Source organism: Chiloscyllium plagiosum, chromosome 5 (genome assembly GCF_004010195.1).
Source record: "Chiloscyllium plagiosum isolate BGI_BamShark_2017 chromosome 5, ASM401019v2, whole genome shotgun sequence".
Taxonomy (NCBI): domain Eukaryota; kingdom Metazoa; phylum Chordata; class Chondrichthyes; order Orectolobiformes; family Hemiscylliidae; genus Chiloscyllium; species Chiloscyllium plagiosum.
In genome coordinates, this window is record NC_057714.1 from 51,267,855 (window position 1) to 51,287,523 (window position 19,669).

The following is a 19,669-nucleotide window of genomic DNA, read 5'->3' on the forward strand; positions in this document are numbered from 1 at the left end:
CCCAACTCCTGTACTCAATACTCTGACCAATAAAGGAAAGCATACCAAATGCCTTCTTCATTATCCTATCTACCTGCGACTCCACTTTCAAGGAGCTATGAACCTGCACTCCAAGGTCTCTTTGTTCAGCAACGGTCCCGAGGACCTTACCATTAAGTGTATAAGTCCTGCGAAGATTTGCTTTCCCAAAATGCAGCACCTCACCATTATCTAGATTAAACTCCATCTGTCACTCCTTGGTCCATTGGCCCATCTGGTCAAGATCCTGTTGTAATCTGAGGTAACCTTCTTCGTTGTCCACTACACCTCCAATTCTGTTGTCATCTGCAAACTTACTAACTATACCTCTTAAGCTCACACCCCAAATCATTTATATAAATGATAAAAAGTCATGAACCCAGCACCGATCTTTGTCGCACTCCACTGGTCACAGGCCTCCAGTGTGAAAAACAGCCCTCCACCACCACCCTCTGTCTTCTACCTTTGAGCCAGTTCTGTATCCAAATGGCAAGTTTTCCCTGTATTCCATGAGCTCTAACCTTGCTAACCAGTCTCCCATGGTGAACCTTGTTGAACGCCTTACTGAAGTCCAAATAGATCACATCTACCGATCTGCCCTCATCAATCCTCTTTGTTACTTTTTCAAAAAACTCAATCAAGTTTGTGAGACATGATTTCCCACGCATAAAGCCATGTTGACTATCCCTAATCAGTCCTTGCCCTTCCAAATACCACAACAACTTGTCCACCACTGACGTCAGGCTCACTGGTCTATAGTTGCCTGGCTTGTCCTTACCACCTTTCTTAAACAGTCCTCCAGCACCTCACCTGTGACTATCAATGATCCAAATATCTCAGTAAGAGGCCCAGCAATCACTTCCCTAGCCTCCCACAGAGTACTAGTGTACACCTGCTGTGATGTAATTCTGGCTGTATTGCTTGGAACATTCAGTCGCAGGATAATTTATTTTTATAATGCCATTGAAATATATTTTACATGTTTTGATAGTTTTTCAAAATAGAGCTGTTACAGTCAGTTATGCGACACAGAAAAGTGTTGTTTTGCTCAGTGTCCCTTGGAAGTATCTCTTGTGCAGAACCAAACTCTGATTAATTGCTTCTACAAGTATTTATCTTGCTTAATGATTTCAATGCTTTAATTTTTCCTGCGTTCTCCATAAATGAATATTATCAGTCTCTCGGTGAATTTTCACCTATTTTCAGGGATTAAAATAATAAATTTTTAAATCAGAACTCATCATGTGATTTTCTTGAGGGCTACTTTTTAATTTTGGTGGCTACTTTTCTGGTTTTGATGATCCTGTTTAGTTGTCGCTAAATCATTACTTAGGTGATGTTGTCATCCAGTAATGACAGCTGGATATTTGTGTGATGTGTGTGATACTTGCACTCTCACAGAAAATAGAATTAGAATAACTGATAAATATCTCAATAATAATCAAATCTCCATTAAACTTAAAATGATAAAATTCATGTCCAGATATCCGGCTACAACAGCATTTAAATTGGTACAAAACAATAGACATAAGTTAGCAACAAAAGTTTTGCCAAAATAACTGATATATACTTCTGCTCCTGAGACCACATCTGGAGTAATATGAGCAGTTTTGGTCTCCTTGTTTAAGAAAAGATATCATTTCATCTCGGATCAGCTGTGATCCTATTGAATGGTGGAGCAAGCTCAAGAAGCTGGATGGGCCTATTCCTGTTCATATTTCTTATGGAAATAGGAAAATTTATCAGCCTAAGCACATTTTTAACAGACTGCTGAGGTCACGACTGATGCATTTCTGTCCCACATGCGTATGCAACTTTTGGAACAATTTAACCATGCAGTCACTTTTTGCTACATCTTGAATTTAAATTTAACAATCGACACTGTGTTTACTATCAGGAAGATTCACTGCATTTTTAAAAATATTTTAATTTTTAAACTTATGTAACTTTAAGACCAAAGAAACCATGACATGCAGGAGCAGAGGTCATTCATACAGCCCAGCAAGTCTACTCCACTATGTATGACTGAATTGGTTTGATGTTAGGGGACAGAGGGTAGTGGTGAAGGGTTGTTTCTTGGACTGGAGGCCTGTGACCATTGTTGTTCCACAGGGATTGGTATTGGGTCCACTTTTGTTTGTCGCTTATATAGATGATTTGGATGAGAATATAGAAAGTTTGTGGATGGCACCAAAATTGGTAGTATAGTGGACAGTGAAGAAGGTTATCTAAGATTGCAAAGAGATCTTGATCAATTTGACCAATGGGCTGAGGAGTGGCAGATGGAGTTTAATTTGGATAAATGAAGTGTATTGCATTCTGGTAAAACAATCAAGGCAAGACTTATACAGTTAATAGTAGGGCCCTGGTTAGTGTTGTAGAACAGAGACACCTAGGGGCTCAGGTACAAAATGCTTGGAAACTTAAGTCACAGGTAGACAGGGTGGTAAAAAAGGTGTTTGTCTTCATTGCTCAGACCTTTATGTATTGGGATGTCATGTTGAGGTTGTACAGGATGTTGGTGAGGCCTTTTCCGGTCTGCTGTGTGCAGTTCTGATTGCCCTATTATAGGAAGGATATTATTAAGCTGGAGAGAAGTCAGAAAAGTTTTACCAGGAAGTTGTCAGAGATGGAGGATTTGAATTATAAAAATAGATGGATAGACTGGGACTTTTTTCACTGGAGGGTAGGAGGTTGAGGGATGATCTTATGGAGGTTTATAAAATCACGAAGGCCACAGATAGGGTTAGTAACAAGGGTCTTTTCCCTAGGGTGGTTGAGTACAAAACTCAGGGCATATTTTTAAGGCGAGAGGAGACAGATTTAAAAAGCACATGAGGGGCAACATTTTTACAGAGAAAGTGGTTGAATGTGGAATGAACTACCAGAGGAGGTGGTGGATGCTGGTACAGTTACAATGTTTAACAAGCATTTAGACATTGATGTACATGAATAGGAAGGCTTTCGAGCAATATGGGACAATCACAGGCAAGTGGGATTAGTTTAGTTTGGGAACATGGTCGGTGTGAACTGTTTGGACCAAAAGGTCTGTTTCCACGCTGTATAACTCTATGGCTCTATAACTCCACTTCCCTGTCTTACCCTGAAAACTCTTGAGTCCCGTATTGATGTTTTTTATAAAAATGTCTATCTCTGCTCTGAATATGCTCAACAACCAACTTCTTCAGCCAAAGAACAGTATCTGCAGTAACAAATTTCACAGATTGACCACCCTCTGAGAGAGGAAAATTCTTCTGATCTTTGTCTCAAGTGGACAATCCTTATTCTGAGATATGTCTTTTGACCCTCAACTCTCCTGTAAAGGGAACATCACCACATCTATCCTGTCAAGCTTCCTCATAATCTTATTTGTTTCAATAATGCATACATTCTACTAAGCTACAATGAGTACAGCACAACCTGGTCGACCTCTCCTCAGGAGAATATCGCCCCATACCTGGGATCAACCATGAGAACCTCCTCTGGACTGTTTCTAATGCCTTGTCTTTACTTAGATAAGGGGACCAAACCTGTTTATAGTATTGCAAGTGTGATCGGAAATATAGGCCAAGATTCCATTTGCACTCCCAATAATCTGCTGAATATGGATGTGTGATTTATACACGAGGGTGTCCAAATCCCTCTATACTGTGGCTCCCTGTCACCTTGTTTCATTTAAGTGATATGCACCTCATCTGTTCTTCTAGTTAAAGTGCATAACCTCATATTTTCCCACGTTACATACCATCTGCCAAATGTTTGCCACTTAGCCTGTTTCCATTGCTCTGTGAACTCTTTGTGTCTTCTCACCTACTTTAGTATCATCCACAAACTTGGTGATTAGTATATTCACTTTCCTCGTTAAGTCATTCATAAACATTGTGAACTAGAGTTCACACTCATTTGTAAGGAGTTCATTACCTCATTGATTTAAGATGTATTTGGGTCCCAGGTAGTTTAGTATTCCTTTGTTTACAGATTTGAAAATGTTGCCTCTCCACTTTAGCCTTCATCTGCTTGACCTTTTGGCCTCCTTTCCCTACACCCCCCGAACATTAATCTTGCAGATTCTTTCTTCCCCCACGACATTCTTGTAACCTCCTTCTCCCTCTAACAGATATCTTACAAGCCCCTTCTTTCCCATACAACCATCTTGCAACCTTCTCCTCCCATTCCTATATATTCAAACATCCCTGGAAGATACTCACATCCTAGTTTCATTAGATGAAACATCAAGCCATAGCAAAAAGCTCACAATAGCTGTTTTGGTAAAGGGCAGCTCCTTAATCCTGACATCGTCAAGAGACAACTTCCAATCTTGCCCAAACAAAGGTGATTTTGCCTAATTCTGGCCTCATCTAAAGATAGGTCCTATTCTTGGCCTCATTTTATTGCAAGTAACACATTTTCAGGGATTATCTCTTCATTTTTTTAGCTTTATTTAAATTTTAATAATATTTAAAGTTTTAGAAATAATTGACATGAGTAAAAAAACCCTGCAAATAAATTTAAAATAATCTTGTGTGTGGGACAGAAAAATAAAATGTTAACATGTGTGGAAGTTGTGAAAAATATATTTAGCAGAAATATTGCTTTTGAAAATTGAAAAGTTCTGTCTTCATGGTGAAGGGCTAATGCCTAAAACATCAATTATCCTGCTCCTCGGATGCTGCCTGACTTGCTGTGCTTTTCCAGCACTACACTCTCGACTCTGATCTCCAGCATCCGCAGTCCTCACTTTCTCCTAATTTCTGTCTTTTATATTTTTCAGATCTTGACCCAAAATAAGACTGTTACGTGCAATGATATAATGAAGCTGAGTGATATTCTCAATTTACCAGAGGGCGTAATTTCAAATGAAGCCTTAACAAGTATAATATGCGGTCATCAACAATCCAGTGAACCCTGGAATGTGTTAGAACATTTTCCAAGTATGAAGAGCTGGATTGAAGCTGTGAGTTATTGTTAATTGTTTGGAGAATATTGAAAATTGAAGTAGAAAGAAGATCTGCGGAAAATGATCAATTCCAAAATCTTTACCTATAAACCATAAATGTGCTCTGAATAATTTTCTCATGAAATATTTGCACTCTAATGGTGTCAATGTTAACTGAGGGGCACAGGTTCACCTGTTTCCCGAACATTTAACAACAACCATCCTCTTCTCCCAACCAAAGAACAGAGACCGTCACTAAATAGAACACCAAGATAGCGTGTTATATAGAGTGTGACTTTGGAAAATGTAGGTTAGCAGAGTGATGTTGGTGTCCAAACATACACACATCCTTAAATGTGACACAACAAGTTGATAAGGAATTTTAAAAGCACATAGATTGCTTGACTTTATGAAGAGACATAAAGGTTATAAAGACAAGGAAATCATGCTACAATGTTGCTCATCGGCCAACGCTGAACTATCATTGTGGGCGGCACAGTGGCACAGTGGTTAGCATTGCTGCCTCACAGCGCCAGAGATCCTGGTTCAATTCCCGACTCAGGCGACTGACTGTGTGGAGTTTGCACGTTCTCCCCGTGTCTGCGTGGGTTTCCTCCGGGTGCTCCGGTTTCCTCCCACAGTCCAAAGATGTGCAGGTCAGGTGAATTGGCCATGCTAAATTGCCTGTAGTGTTAGGTAAGGGGTAAATGTAGGGGTATGGGTGGGTTGTGCTTCGGCGGGGCAGTGTGGACTTGGTGGGCCGAAGGGCCTGTTTCCACACTGTAATGTAATCTAATCTAAAAAAAATTGCCCAATTCTTTCAAAATCTTTCAAAAGTCACTGGAGTCAGGGAAAGTCCCAGATGATTGGAAAATCTCTGTTGTAACCTTGTTCAAGAAAGGATTGAGACAAAAGGTGGAAAATTATAGCCCGATTTGCCTAACCTCAGTTGTAGGTAAAGTTCTAGAACCCATCGTTAAAGATGAGATTTCTAAATTCTTGGAAGTGTAGGGTCGGATTAGAACAAGTCAGCATGGATTAAGTAATGGGAGGTTGTGCTTGACAAACCTGTTAGAATTCTTTGAAGAGGTAACACATAGGTTAGAGCAGGGAAACCCATTGGATGTTATCTAATTAAACTTCCAAAAGGCCTTTGATAAGGTGTCTCACAGGAGGCAGCTGAGTAAGGTGAGGGCTCATGGTGTTCGAGGTGAGCTACTGGCATGGAATTGAAAATTGGCTGTCTGACAGAAGGCAGAGATTTGGGATAAAAGGTTCTTTTTCAGAATGGCAGCCGGTGACAAGTGGCGTCCCGCAGGGTTCAATGTTGAGGCCGCAATTGTTCACTTTATATATTAATGATCTGGACGAAGGGACGGGGGGCATTTTAGTGAAGTTCACCAATGGTACAAAGTTAGGTGGACAGGCAGGTAGTTCTGAGAAGGTGAGGAGGCTGCAGAAAGATTTAGACAGTTTAGGAGAGTTGAACAAGAAATGGCTGATGAAATTCAATGTGAGCAAATGTGAGGTCTTGCAGTTTGAAAAAAAAATACAGGGACAGACTATTTTCTAAAATGAGAAAATTCCTAAAGCCAAAGTACAAAGAAATCTGGAAGTGCTAGCCCAGGATACTCTAAAGGTTGAATTGCAGGTTGAGTCCATTGTTAAGAAAGCAAATGTAACATTGTCATTTTTCTCAAGAGGGTTGGAATGTAAATGCAGCGATGTGCGACTGAGACTTTATAAAGCTCTGGTTAGGCATTATTTAGAATACTGTGTTCATTTTTGGGCCCCACACCGCAGGGAGGACATACTGGCACTGGAGCATGTCCAGCGGAGATTCACTCGGATGATCCCTGAATAGTAGGCCGAATATACAATGAATGGCTGAGGATCTTGGGATTGCATTCATTAGAGTTTAGAAGGTTTAGGGGAGATCTAATAGAAACTTACAAGATAATGCATGACTTAGAAAGGGTGGAAGCTGGGAATTTGTTTCCGTCAGGTGGGGTTACTAGGACCCATGGGCACAGCGTTAGAATTAGAGGGGGTCAATTTAAAACAGAAATGAGAAGACATTTCTTCAGCTAGAGAGTGGTAGGCCTGTGGAATTCATTTCCTCAAAGTGCAGTAGAGGCCGATACATTGTGTCTTCAAGGCAGAGATTGGTAAATTCTTAATCTCCCATAGAATTAAGGGCTACAGGGAGAGTGCGGATAAATGGTGTTGAAATGCCCATCAGCCATGATTGAATGGTAGAGTGAACTCGATGGGCTGAATGACCTTATTTCCACTCCTATGTCTTATGGTCTTATGGAAGATAGGTACAATTCATTGGAAGAAAGATGGGACCAAAAGTCAGAATTTTGAGATTAGGATGATAGATTACAATAACGTTTTTGGAATCTTAAAGAATTGAGCCTATGAGCACTAGCTGCATAAATTTTCACTTCATGAATACTCATTAAAATGACAGTTTGCCAGAATTACATTCCCCTTCCCAATTAAAATCTCTGTAAGCAAGTGAAATGTGCCTTGTAAATCTTTATGCATATAAGGTATTCAGTAGGCAAAGCACTGTATATGCTGGACTTTGGAGTGATTAGACACTGCCTTGATCTTTTTGAGTGCATTTGTTTCGGCTTTGATTGGCATTGTGCAGTTGGAATCTCAAGTTGCACAAGGCTTGAGGGAGAAGCAAAGGAGAAAAGCTGTGGAATAATGGACATGGGTCAAAGAACCTGCCAAGTGTGGAAGACTGTTTGGTTAAGGGAGGTTGGTTGACTGGAAAAAGGTGGAAGGGCCAGGTTGTACAGCAATAGGATTAACATTTTCATGATGTTTGATAATGCCAGAGTCACATGATTATGTAAAGAAAACTGGAAGGGAGCAGGAGCTTCAGCAGGGTCTTGAGAGAATGTGAGTAGAGATCAAGCAGTGAGTAAGGAGCACTTGCAGCTAGTTACATGGACTCGAGCAACAAAACTTCAGGAGAATAAACAGAAATAAAATACATGCTGACACCGAAACATGGTGGCAGCAGAAAAATCAATGGAAGAGGTGAAAAAGATCATTGAATGCAGTGGCTGAAAATGCACATTGTCAAGAGTGAAAAGATAATTCTTTTCAACACTCATCAGAAGGCTGAAAACCAGAGTAGAAGCTGGATAGCGGTGAATACTGACATATACTAATGTATGTAGATATAATCATAGATGAAGAAGGAATAGCACCAGAGCTCAAGTGAAGCATTGTACCTCTTTCAGAGCCATTCCAGGTGATGGAGGTACTGCACCAGGCATGGGAATTTAATGAAAGTAAATTACAGCTGATGCTGGAAATCTGTAATAAAGACATAAAGTGCTCAGTAGGTTTGGCAACATCAATGGAGAGAGAAATAAATTTAACATTTTGAGTCCATGATTCTTCTTCAGAACTATATTTTATAAGTCTTCTCTTCCTAACTGATTAGGGTACATGATAGTTATAGAATGAGATAGAATAGATGACCAAAATCAATAGATCAATACTCTATGCAGCAGTGAAATGTAATATTAACAAGAAAGGGCACTGATGAGAAAGTGCTGAAATTGGAAGAAGCATTGTGAGCATTCAATGCTTATTTCATTACATGCTGACATTTCATAACAGAGCATGCAAAGATTAATAAGAGAAAGCAGAGGCCAAGTAAAAGGGTGAAAAGCATGGGTAAGTTATCCTTACTGACCGGCAGAGAATTATGCAAATTCAGGTTGTTGGCAGAATTGATATCCAACAAAATTGCAGGTGCACATACGGCCTGGTCAGACCACTTACAACTCAGAATTACAGGATAATGCAATGCAGATGGCTAGACAAATTGAATTCCAGAGGTAGAACAGGATATTTGTTCAATGGAAAATAAGGTATGATGATAAAAATTGAGTGGGGGTGGGTACATAGGCTCAGGAAAAAAAGTATGTGTGCAAAGTACAGCCTGCCAAAATGCTGGGGAGGAGGGACAGCCATACAAATGATAAGAAGCCCAGCAGAGGACCACAGGCCCACTACTGAAAAATTAGATTATTTTATAAGAATGTACAGGTTCTAAATGTACACTACAATGATACAGAGGGAAATAACCTTAGAACTCAAGTACATTCAAATGTAGAAGCTCCATAGACCGAAAGACTTTTACAGCAGTCACTGATTCTGAAAATAAGTACTGAGGTAGCAAATTGAGAATAATTAAACAGATGCACCACAGGGTTCAATCATGATCCTGTAGCCAGTGTCACTGTGTGCTAAAAGCTTGTTCACCCCTCAAGAGCATTTACATATCTACCTTAATCTTGCAGAGCATGAATTGCAGCTTGTTCATGCAATAAGTCAACACTAGTCATGACATTAACATTTTCTATTATTACAGCTTGAACAGTACAAATCAGTGCTTGCTGGGGAGCAGGAATTTGAAGTCACATTTCAAGATTCATATAGAGGATGGATAGAAGTATTCAAAACATATGAAAACAACCAACTGTTCTACAATCAGTTCTTTAGGAATTTCACAGAAGAAATTCATGCTACATCTGAACACTGGAAAGGTTTTGAATTTAGCACTTTTCAGGAACACCTCATATGGAATCTGTAAGTGTAAATCCATATTATTTCAGTAGCCTGGAAATTCTGTGTGTCACAGCAGACTTTTGTTGCCGTCGTGGAGATGGTTCACAGATCTTTGGTCAGAATTATTAGTGGAGATTGGCAGAACTGATCCAGAATTTCACAATCAATGTTGCTTTTGGTGTTGGTCACTGCAAGGGTCGTCCAGATTAATTAGTGGCTTCTCAGTTATTTTTATCCTTTTTCCATCAATTTTTCTCCCTCCAATCCCTCCCACCTGATAATATTGACTCGAGTTAGATAGGTACAAACCACCTCCAAGTTATCCTGCCTAAATAGTTATTCCATATACTTATTCCTTATCCAGTATGCAAGCAAAGATGGATAAAGAGGAACCAAATTCTTTCTTCAGAGTATGACCACCCATGTAGATTTACAAAAGAAATGGTTAAATAAGAATCCTTTTGTCTAATACAGGGACACTGAGGACAATTGCTGTGCCCATACCACATAGTAGGTGGGATAATGCAACACAGAAAAAATTGAGATTGAACAGCTCACTAAACTACAGTGACATTACACTTTGGAGTAATTGGACAGGAAATCTTACAGTGAATGCAAACTTTCACATCTCATCCAACTGAAGAGCAGTGAAATCATTCCAGTAAGGATGTCCAGTCAGTCAGGCTGGTGTGCACTGTCTTTGTTGGGCTACTCTGTTATCATAGAATCCCTGTTGTAGGGAAACAGGCCATTCAAGTCCACACCGATCCTCTGAACAGCATCCCATCCAGGTCCACCCCACTACCTTATCACTGTAGCCCTGCATTTCCCATGGCCAATCCAGCTAGCCTGCACATCCCTGGATACTATGGGCAATTTAGCATGTCCAATCCACCCTAATCTGCACATTTTTGGACTGTGGGAGGAAAGTAGAGCACACAAAGGAAACCCACACAGACACCCGAGGGTAGAATCGAACCCAGGTCCCTGGCTCTATGATGCAGCAGTGCTAACTGCTGAGCCACTATGATGCCTGATATGCTTCCTGATGATGACCCTTGTGTAATATCAGAAAGAAAATCAATTGGCCATTCTTGATTGTACAAGAATTTGGCTTATGAGGGATTGCATGGAGAAAACATCAGTAAATTAAACAATGTGTCCTCAAATAAGGTTTTGTGGGTAGAACTTAGGAATGTTAAGAGGTCAGCTGTTTTCCATGACTGTATTATAGGCCCACAGAGAGTCAGCAGGAAATGGAGGAGCAAATATGTGGACAGTTCACAGAGATGTATAAGAGTAATAATCGGGTGATTATAGTAGGGCATTTCAACTTTCCCAACATAAATTTGGATAGTCATAGTGTTTAGTGTTTAGAGGGATGGATTTCTTGAAATATATCTCGGGAGTTTTATCTTAATACATAGAAGGCCCAGCAAGGGATAGCGCAGTGCTGGATCTGTTTCTGGGGAAAGAAGCCGAACACGTATTCCATATGGCAGTGGGGGAGCATTTTGGCAATAGCGACCACAACATAGTAAGGTTCAAATTTGTCCTGGACAAGGAAAAAGATAGCCTGCTAAAGATGGCTTTGAATTAGGGCAAGGAAGATTTTATTAAAATAAAGCAGGATCTGGCCACAGTAGACTGGGTACAGCTCCTTGCAGGTTAGACTACAACAATGCAATGGGGTGCATTCAAAAAGGAACTAGAGAGTACAGGTCCAATACATACTATAAAGGGTCCTTACCCTTTATAGAAAGGTGTAAGAGCAATATGTTCAGAGAACCCTGAATGTCTTGGAGAATTCAGGACTAGATAAAGAAGAAGAGTAGAGCTTTTAGCAAGACCAAAGGGAACAATTCAGCTGCAGTCCTTGAGGAATACGGGAAGTGCAGGAGGGAACTTAAGAAAGAAATTAAAAGAGCAAAAAGGGGGCACGAGAAAGGATTTGTGATTTTAAAAAAATGCATTAAAGGAAAGAGGTTAACCAGGAAAAGAGTAGGATCCATTAGGGATCAAGAGGGCAACCTGTGTTTGAAGCTGCAGGATATTGGGAATGATGTTGAATGAATACTTCTCTTCGGTCTTCACTCTGAAAAAGGAGAACATAGGTACAGAATTCAGGAAAAAGTACTGTGAGGAACTTGCACAGTTTCACATAGGAAATGGGGAGGCATTGGAGGGTCTTTTGGATTTAAAAACAGACAATTCTCCTGGCTTGGATGAATTGCATCCTCGGCTGCTGTGGGAAGAGAGGCTGGAAATTGCAGGGTTCTGTCACAAGTTTTTCATTCCTCTCTGGCTACAGAGGTGTTACTGCACTTAACAGTTATGTTTATGTATTGAGCTTAATTGAGCTTGATTGAGCTGTAACTAAAGACAGCTTTATATTTAGTTTATATTTTCTTGACTGTTTCTAAGCACTTAATATATTCCAGGATCTTTGATGTATTTGATGCGCAAGGATCTGCATTGGAAAATAGTGATTTCTGGCCAAGCATTGAAAATCATATTCGAGGAATTTGCTGGCTGATTGTAAACTCAAACCAACCACCTGATGGAAATAGTGAGTAAATAGAAACCAGATTCCATAATCCTAAATCACTTTTTTAAAAGTTTACAGACGTGGAGTATGTTCTGACTTTATTTTTAAGTTAGATAGAAATTATGCATTAAATTATACTTCTTAGTTATCTCTCCACTTAGAAGGTAAGCACTTTTCTTTTCTCGAAAGTTTAGTATTAATTCAACAAGTTGCAAACACACATCTGTTTGCATTTGAGTTAAAATAACAAAAAAAAGAGGTATTACATTTAATATGTGAAGATGTTAGGTGCCATACTATAGAATTCATTGATTCTCCCAATTAGAAGAAGGTGTTTGTTTATAATGTATGAGCATAATACAGATGTACTTTTCAGACAGTTAAACAATGATGCATTATGAGAATTATACTGCAAATGTATTAAAATTAATTTTAAAATGTATTCATATGATATATTATTACAATTTATGTTCCTCTCAGCATTTTATTTGTGTTTTTGCATCACTAAACTACATTATTAACCTAATCTTCCTGGAATTGGGTCCTGCACTCTTCAACTGGAAAGTATATAATTTGCCCTGTAAGATGCAGGAAGTGTGTGATGATAACAGATGGTGAGGGTTACAGAGCATCTGGGACTTTAGTGAACCACAAGATCAAAATTAATGAGATTTAGGGTTGAAGAAAGAGTAGGATAAATGATAGAGATAAGGGATGAATTGAGAGTGATTAAATTAGAATCAAATCAGTTACAGAAAGAAAAATAAAAAGAGGAAGAGAAGATTAAAATTTTAAAATATTGAAAAACGAGCATTTAAAAAATATCTAGAAGGAGGCTGAACTGTTCAAATTAATCCTGTTCTGTGAAAAGGATGATCGACTATGTATTTCTAATTACCCAGTTGATAAAAACATACATACCCTGTTAATTAGGAGATTTAACTGTCTATGACAAGTTTAATGGACAATTAATGTGAAGTTTTTTAAAATGCTGAGGAGGTTTGGGGTGCACAGCCATTTGCCTGAGGCAAACACAGTGAAAATGTTATAGAGATTTGTAATTTGTGGCCTATGTCTTTTTCATCTGATCTTGCCGAACAATTTTGTGCATTAATATCAATATAGGCTGTGAACTTCACCGTTTTTTTGGGAAAGTTGATCCATCACAGACTTGTACATCTGATTTAGTTTGGTGATATTTTTGTTCCTAATTTCTTTCCTTTTCTCCCTCATTATTTCTGTTGATTTTGATTGCCAAACTTACTCTTATTAGTGTGTCAAAAGATTACTCAGGCGTTTTAAAATACATTTCCATGACTGCTCGAAATGAAGTGTATGTTGCAAAGAGATTAAAAACTAGAAATGTAGAATATGCCAGCAACTGAAAAGCATCAATGGACTAATGTTTTCAGTACCAGTTTTTCTTGGAAGTTTTCTATGTCTGTCTTGTCATGCTTAGAAATGAAACCCCTTACTACTATACGATGCAATTTGCAAAAAAAGGCAGGAACATGGCAAAACCTGTCCAGATGAGACAGCGAGTTACATGATACAAGAAATCTGGGGAACTGAATTTACAATCCTATGTTGGGGAATTAGAAGTTTAAAAAATTGGTGATACATGCTCATGTAAAAGTCACATTTTTGACACCAACCTTTTAGACCAAACATTCTCGCTTCCCTTCTACACAGGTAATGTAATTAAGGGGTTGATATGAATTTTTGACCTGGGCCACATTGAATGGACAAAAGTCACCTTTAGTGGCTTGAAAGCTGAAGCATTTCTAAATTGATTTCAATTGTTTTCTGATCCTAACAAAAGGGACATGTATAAATATAAATATATTTGATATTCTTTTAAACCTGATCCTCTGCTCAATATTTTTAACTATTGTTATGATCACAGCAGATAGTCATCTGTACAAGTCAGCATCCGAGGAGCAGTAAAATCGACGTTTCGGGCAAAAGCCAAGCCATTCTTGATTAAGGGCTTTTGCCTGAAACGTCGATTTTACTGCTCCTCGGATGCTGCCTGAACTGCTGTGCTCTTCCAGCACCACTAATCCACTGCTCTATAAAACTTCCAAAGAGATAATTATCATGGTAAGTAGCTGAGATTATGAATACTGAGTTACATTAGTTTTAAAGGAGAGAGAAATTTTCCAGTTCTTTATATAATTCAACATTACAAAGTGACTCAAAAGCTGTAGCAAAGGAAGGTTTTTTTTGCAAAAGTGCGGTAAAAATGCTGTTTCAGCTAGGTTTTTTTGATGCAGAAAATGGTGATATAGAGATTCATACTGTTTTTGAGAACTTGGGTTCTAAAGTGGCTGAAAAAATACACATAAGTTTCCAATTTATGAAGATCTGACCTTTTTGAAGCTAGCAAGTAATTTTGAACATTGAGTTTAAACAATATTAGTAGAAATCACATGATTTCAGTTAAATGATCAGGAATCCACTTAAGGACCATACTGTTAGTGTGTTTACTGACTTGAGTTCAATGTACCAGCAAGAGATAAAGTGACATCAAAATGTCACTTAATTCAAAGAAAATAGTACCTTAACAGCTGAGGTGCCATTATTAGCAGTCTCTAGGCTGTGGAGGTGTAAGAGTGTAAGTCATTTGACAAGTTGTAGAAAACATGGATATGTTAACCGTGTGTCAAGTATTAAGTGAGATAAGTTAGCAGTGTTTCTAAAGGATCTGAGTGAGACACTAACTAAGCAAAACAACATTGAATAATTGCAGAATTTGGTCAAAGGGGAACTAATTAAAGCTGTGGCAGCTGAGCAAGAAGCTTTAGCAGAGACTCTTCACTGAGGTTTGAATATCTCTGTAGTTAATACTGTGGGAAAGAGGATTTTCTTTTCTGCTATTTGGAAGAAGGTTGTTCAAATGGGTCTTCTATAGTGGAATATAGTTTGTGTCTTTATTTTGCATAGGCAACTTATTTATTTGTTTGTTAAAAGTCCATTGACAGCCTCTTGTGAATATAATCACCACTAATCCAGAATCTGGTTTCCAGCATCTGCAGTCATTGTTTTTACCTATCTGTACAAGTCAGATCACAGAGTGAAACCTAGACAATAAGTTTTTTTTCTTTTTGTTTATCAGAACCTTGGCATAAGTTAGACAGTTAATCTATTACCTTATTTGGACTAGTTCATAATGGTTTCATATTACTAGATAACAAATGGGAATATTTGAATACATTGTTTATAAAGAAACTAGTACAAAGGCTTTGTTTGTCAGTCTTCAAATTTCCAATCCTGAGAAACTCGATGGTTGGTGGACTGAAGTATTTGACATGATATCCAACGTGATGCACACCATGAAGTATAAAATAGGCCACAAATCCCATTCACAAAGTACCATTTGCAAACATCTAAACTGTTGTTGCCATAGCAGGTTAACATGTTAAAGAGGATATAGTTCATTATTTAGCTGAAATTGAAACCTTTTTGTATGTGACTATTTTTTCCTTTTCTAAAAAAATGCCTATTCTGTTGTTCTTCACAGGCAGTTATTCAGAATCGAATTGTATCACAGGGAAGATCAATTGGAGAGATCTACTTAATAAGACTCTGATATTCAAACAGAATGCTGGCAGTAATTCTGGTACATTTTGGAAACGGTAAGCTATTCTGGCATGAACAGTGCTACATGTAACTGTAGCTACATAGCTAGAATAATCAGCTTTATTGAGTGTGAGAGGAAAATGAGGACAGGAGCAGGCCATTTAGCCCCGTGAGCCTGTTCTACCATACATTTAGACCATTGTTGATCAGTAGCTTAATGTTCTTTACCTGCCTTGGTTGTTCGTTACTTCATGCTCATGTTTGAACAAAAACCAATAAATCTTAGCCTCAACAATTTTTCTGAGGGAGACATCTTCAAATTCTCACTATTCTTTGTGTGAATAGGTACTACCTATCACCCCAGAATAGCCTCACTCTAAACTTATGCAAGCTTGCTTTAGGTTCCTCAAGTACAGGAGGAAGTCTCTCACATTTTTTAATTTCTTTAATTATGTTAAATACTTCAATAATAATCATCTCATTATAATCCCAGTTAATGTTAAATCCCAGACTGATACCTGATTTGATGTATCATATTTTAATTCATTTTGACTTTGACAAACTCTCGCTGAAACATAAGCAGGCAATGTTGTTGATTTTGCTTAAACAATAGAACAGAAGTTCAGTAACAAAAGAAACTATTATGGACCAGACCAGACCTCTCAAATTTTTTTGAAAAGGTAGCCCAGACCCTAACTTTGCTAGTTGTTTTAAGCAGGTGTAATGTGGATATTCCAGGAGAGAATCAGCTGGTCAAAGCACGTGGTTTAAAACAAAAAAGAATTTATTAACAAGATTAGTGAATGAAACACAAACAACAGAAAACAGGATACCAGATAATATAACCTGTCTGAAAACTGAACAGCTCATCTCAACTTAATGATGCTATTCCAAATACTGGCAATGATCCCCATAAACACCCCTTGGCACAAAAGGTAAAATCAAACACAGGTTTTTACTCGATAGAAGTCAGAGAGAGAGAGAGGACCAGCCTGCACTTGCTTCTTTGGGTCCAGCAGCCTTTTTCCATACTACTGCTGAAAGAAAACACCATGGTTGCAGAAATACACATTTATTATTAACTTCAGGCACACAGGAACACCTATGTTTCTCAGTAACCTAGAGTCCAAAAACCCAATAAATACTATTAAATTTATATGTAAATCACACAGTTTAGATCATTATTTATACTTCAGGGAAGATTACACAGCTGTTATAGACTTTCCACATAACTGAGTCACTTAAACCGACATGTCATTACATCTGAGTAGAATTACTGAGAGATCTATAGGGCCTGTCTTGATTACATTTGCTATTGATGTGTCTTGTCGAGTGTCCAGGCGTAGTCCATTATCTATATTTACCATGTATTAATTCTGGGTGTTAGGAACATATTTTCATGCATTATAGATTCTGTGACTGTTTTAACTTGTAGAGTTTATTATTGTTTATTCAAACCTTGGAATCCCATTAAAAATCACACAACACCAGGTTTTCATCCAACAGGTTTATTTGGAAGCACTAGCTTTCAGAATGCTGCTCCTTCATCAGCTGGTTGTCCTGATGATGGAGCAATACTCCAAAAGCTAGTGCTTCCGAATAAACCTGTTGGACTATAACCTGGTGCTGTGTGATTTTTAACTTTGTGAACTCCTGTCCAACACCGGCATCTCCAAATCTTGGAATTCTGTGGCTTCATACTCTTAGTAAGACCCCTGGATCTCACACTTCATCTACCTTAACAGTAAAAGGAGAAGTTATTGATACCTACACAGATTGTAACAAAGTTAGTGATGTGGTCCAGGATCTTAACAGAGTGAATCTAAATTCACTCCTAATATTTCATTTCTGAGGTGGAATCTTGGAACCAAGTTCTTCAGATGGGAGCGGAAATTTGTAGGTATGACAGAGGTCTCGGCTGCCAACTGTGGAACCAGTAAGGTGTGATGTCACAGTCTTTCAAGTAGTCCCACAATACTTTGGTCACTCAGATATTTAGCAGACTGTGTCAGACCTTCCATGAGGATGGAGGAACCTGGGGTTGTCAGCTTTCCCATCCAGGAAGAACTGGTGATCAGTTAAAGGCTGGCAGTTCTTTTACACTCTGGAGAGGTATGGCTGCTGGTAGTACACAATTACCTAAAGCCTTGGATGAAGGAGGAATGCAGGAAACATAGTTGAATTGTGGCATGAAAGGAATTGCAGAGTGATTCATGGGAAAGGGTTTAACAGACAAGGTTGGCATCCATGTCCTCTCATCCTACTTCCAGATACAACTTCTTTGTTTAGACATTTGAACAAGAGAGACCTGTGGAAACCTGCAAACAAATATTTGCTGATTATTCTCCCTGCATGACAAACCCCACCAGGCACAAGGTTTACATTCATAACAGCGGAATGAGGAAATTAATGTCTACTTATGGAATGCAGTTAGCAGTCAGGCCAACCAGCCTCCCCATACCAGACTTAATCATTCGTCACTCTTCAATTCAATTGAATGTGGCTCAAACACCAAGTATATCTTGGGAGGGTGCAAGATTCCACCCATGGTCTAATTTTATGTTGTTTCTCACCAGAAAGTCAGTTGGTGGCTGACAGAACTGGAGTCAATCTTCACACACTTTCATAATTGTTTACAGAGCTACAAATTGCAAACATACAAATCCCCAATAATTACAGTTTGGTCTGAGTCTATTTATAGACATGAATTATAAGTTAAAGTCTATCATCTAAATATAATTAACCAATTAATATACAATTAACATATATGCATTGTGGCAAGGTTTAAAATATATATACTTTTTGATAGTTGTTTGTGCGACAATCTCAAACGTAAATCTTTTATTTTTGGGGCTGCTTTTTTGTTTTCAGAAGTTCCTTTCTCATTCTCATTGTTTATTAAGTGATGCACTCACAAATTAATATTATCTTCTGCATTTGTATTTGTCTTGTTTTGGCTTTTCCTCAGGAAAAACCACTCAAATGGCAAATGAACATAGTATTACATTTTTCATCTTCAAATCTATAAATATGATTTTTTTTGTTAATATGGCAAAAAAATCCCCATAATCTGTTTCCAAAAGGGGATCACGAGAGATCCTGATCTAATGCAGCTTTATTCAAATTTGTTTATGAAGAATTAGGACAAAGGTTTCCTATTAACTTATGAAAGTGAGTTCAGATTGGAATAAACTGGAAGTATTTTCTTAGGTTAAATATCAAATAAAAGTGATTTGTTTGGCCTCATACAGCCACATATGCACTGTAAATGCCTCTCTTCCCTCAACTATACACTTACATGCTCCCCTTCCAACTCTTTTCTGCAGTTCAAAAATAATCTATATTGGTGAATGAAAACACTTAGGCGAAGCTTTTCTTATTCCACACATCAAAGCAATTCACAAGAATACCAATTTAAGGGGGAAACCAAAAAATGGACTGGATGTGAAGAGAATACTGATTGATTGGCAAAGAAATTGCCATGGAGAGTCCACTGTTGGATGATGAATCACAGTCATTAATTTTGTTCAGTTGAAACAGCCACAGTTCATGTACATGTTTCTTTCTGTCTGTAAAATCAGAACAGGACCCTGTATATTTGGAGAGGTAACTTCCAGTATACACAAGTGTGCCATTCTGGGATCCTGATTCTATGGTTATCAGTATATTGATTATAATGAAGTCAGCCAGGTGAATAGGGCAGCATGGTGGCTCAGTGGTTAGCACTGCTGCCTCACAGCACCAGGGTCCTGGGTTTGATTCACGCCGGTGTCGAGTTTGCACAATCTCCCCGTGAGTGCGTGGGTTTTCTTCGGTGCTCTGGTTTCCTCCCACAATCCAAAGATGTGCAGGTCAGGTGAATTGGCCATGCTAAATTGCCCACTTTGTTGGGTGTGTTAGTCAGGGGTAAATATAGGGTAGGGGAATGGGTTTGGGTAGGTTTCTCTTTGGAGGGGCATTGTGGACTTGTTGGGCCGAAG

The 19,669-nt window shown here is 38.5% G+C and overlaps 1 protein-coding gene across 1 annotated transcript in view; it reads left to right on the forward strand.

Annotated features, from left to right (window-relative positions):
* Positions 1–19,669, forward strand: part of LOC122549894 (ATP-binding cassette sub-family A member 13-like) — a 278,487-nt gene that overhangs the window by 89,827 nt on the left and 168,991 nt on the right. Inside the window, exons 13-16 of the mRNA XM_043690092.1 lie at positions 4,790–4,972; positions 9,363–9,580; positions 12,001–12,128; positions 15,631–15,745. Of these exons, the coding sequence (XP_043546027.1) occupies positions 4,790–4,972; positions 9,363–9,580; positions 12,001–12,128; positions 15,631–15,745 (644 nt within the window). The remainder of the gene's footprint in view (positions 1–4,789; positions 4,973–9,362; positions 9,581–12,000; positions 12,129–15,630; positions 15,746–19,669) is intronic.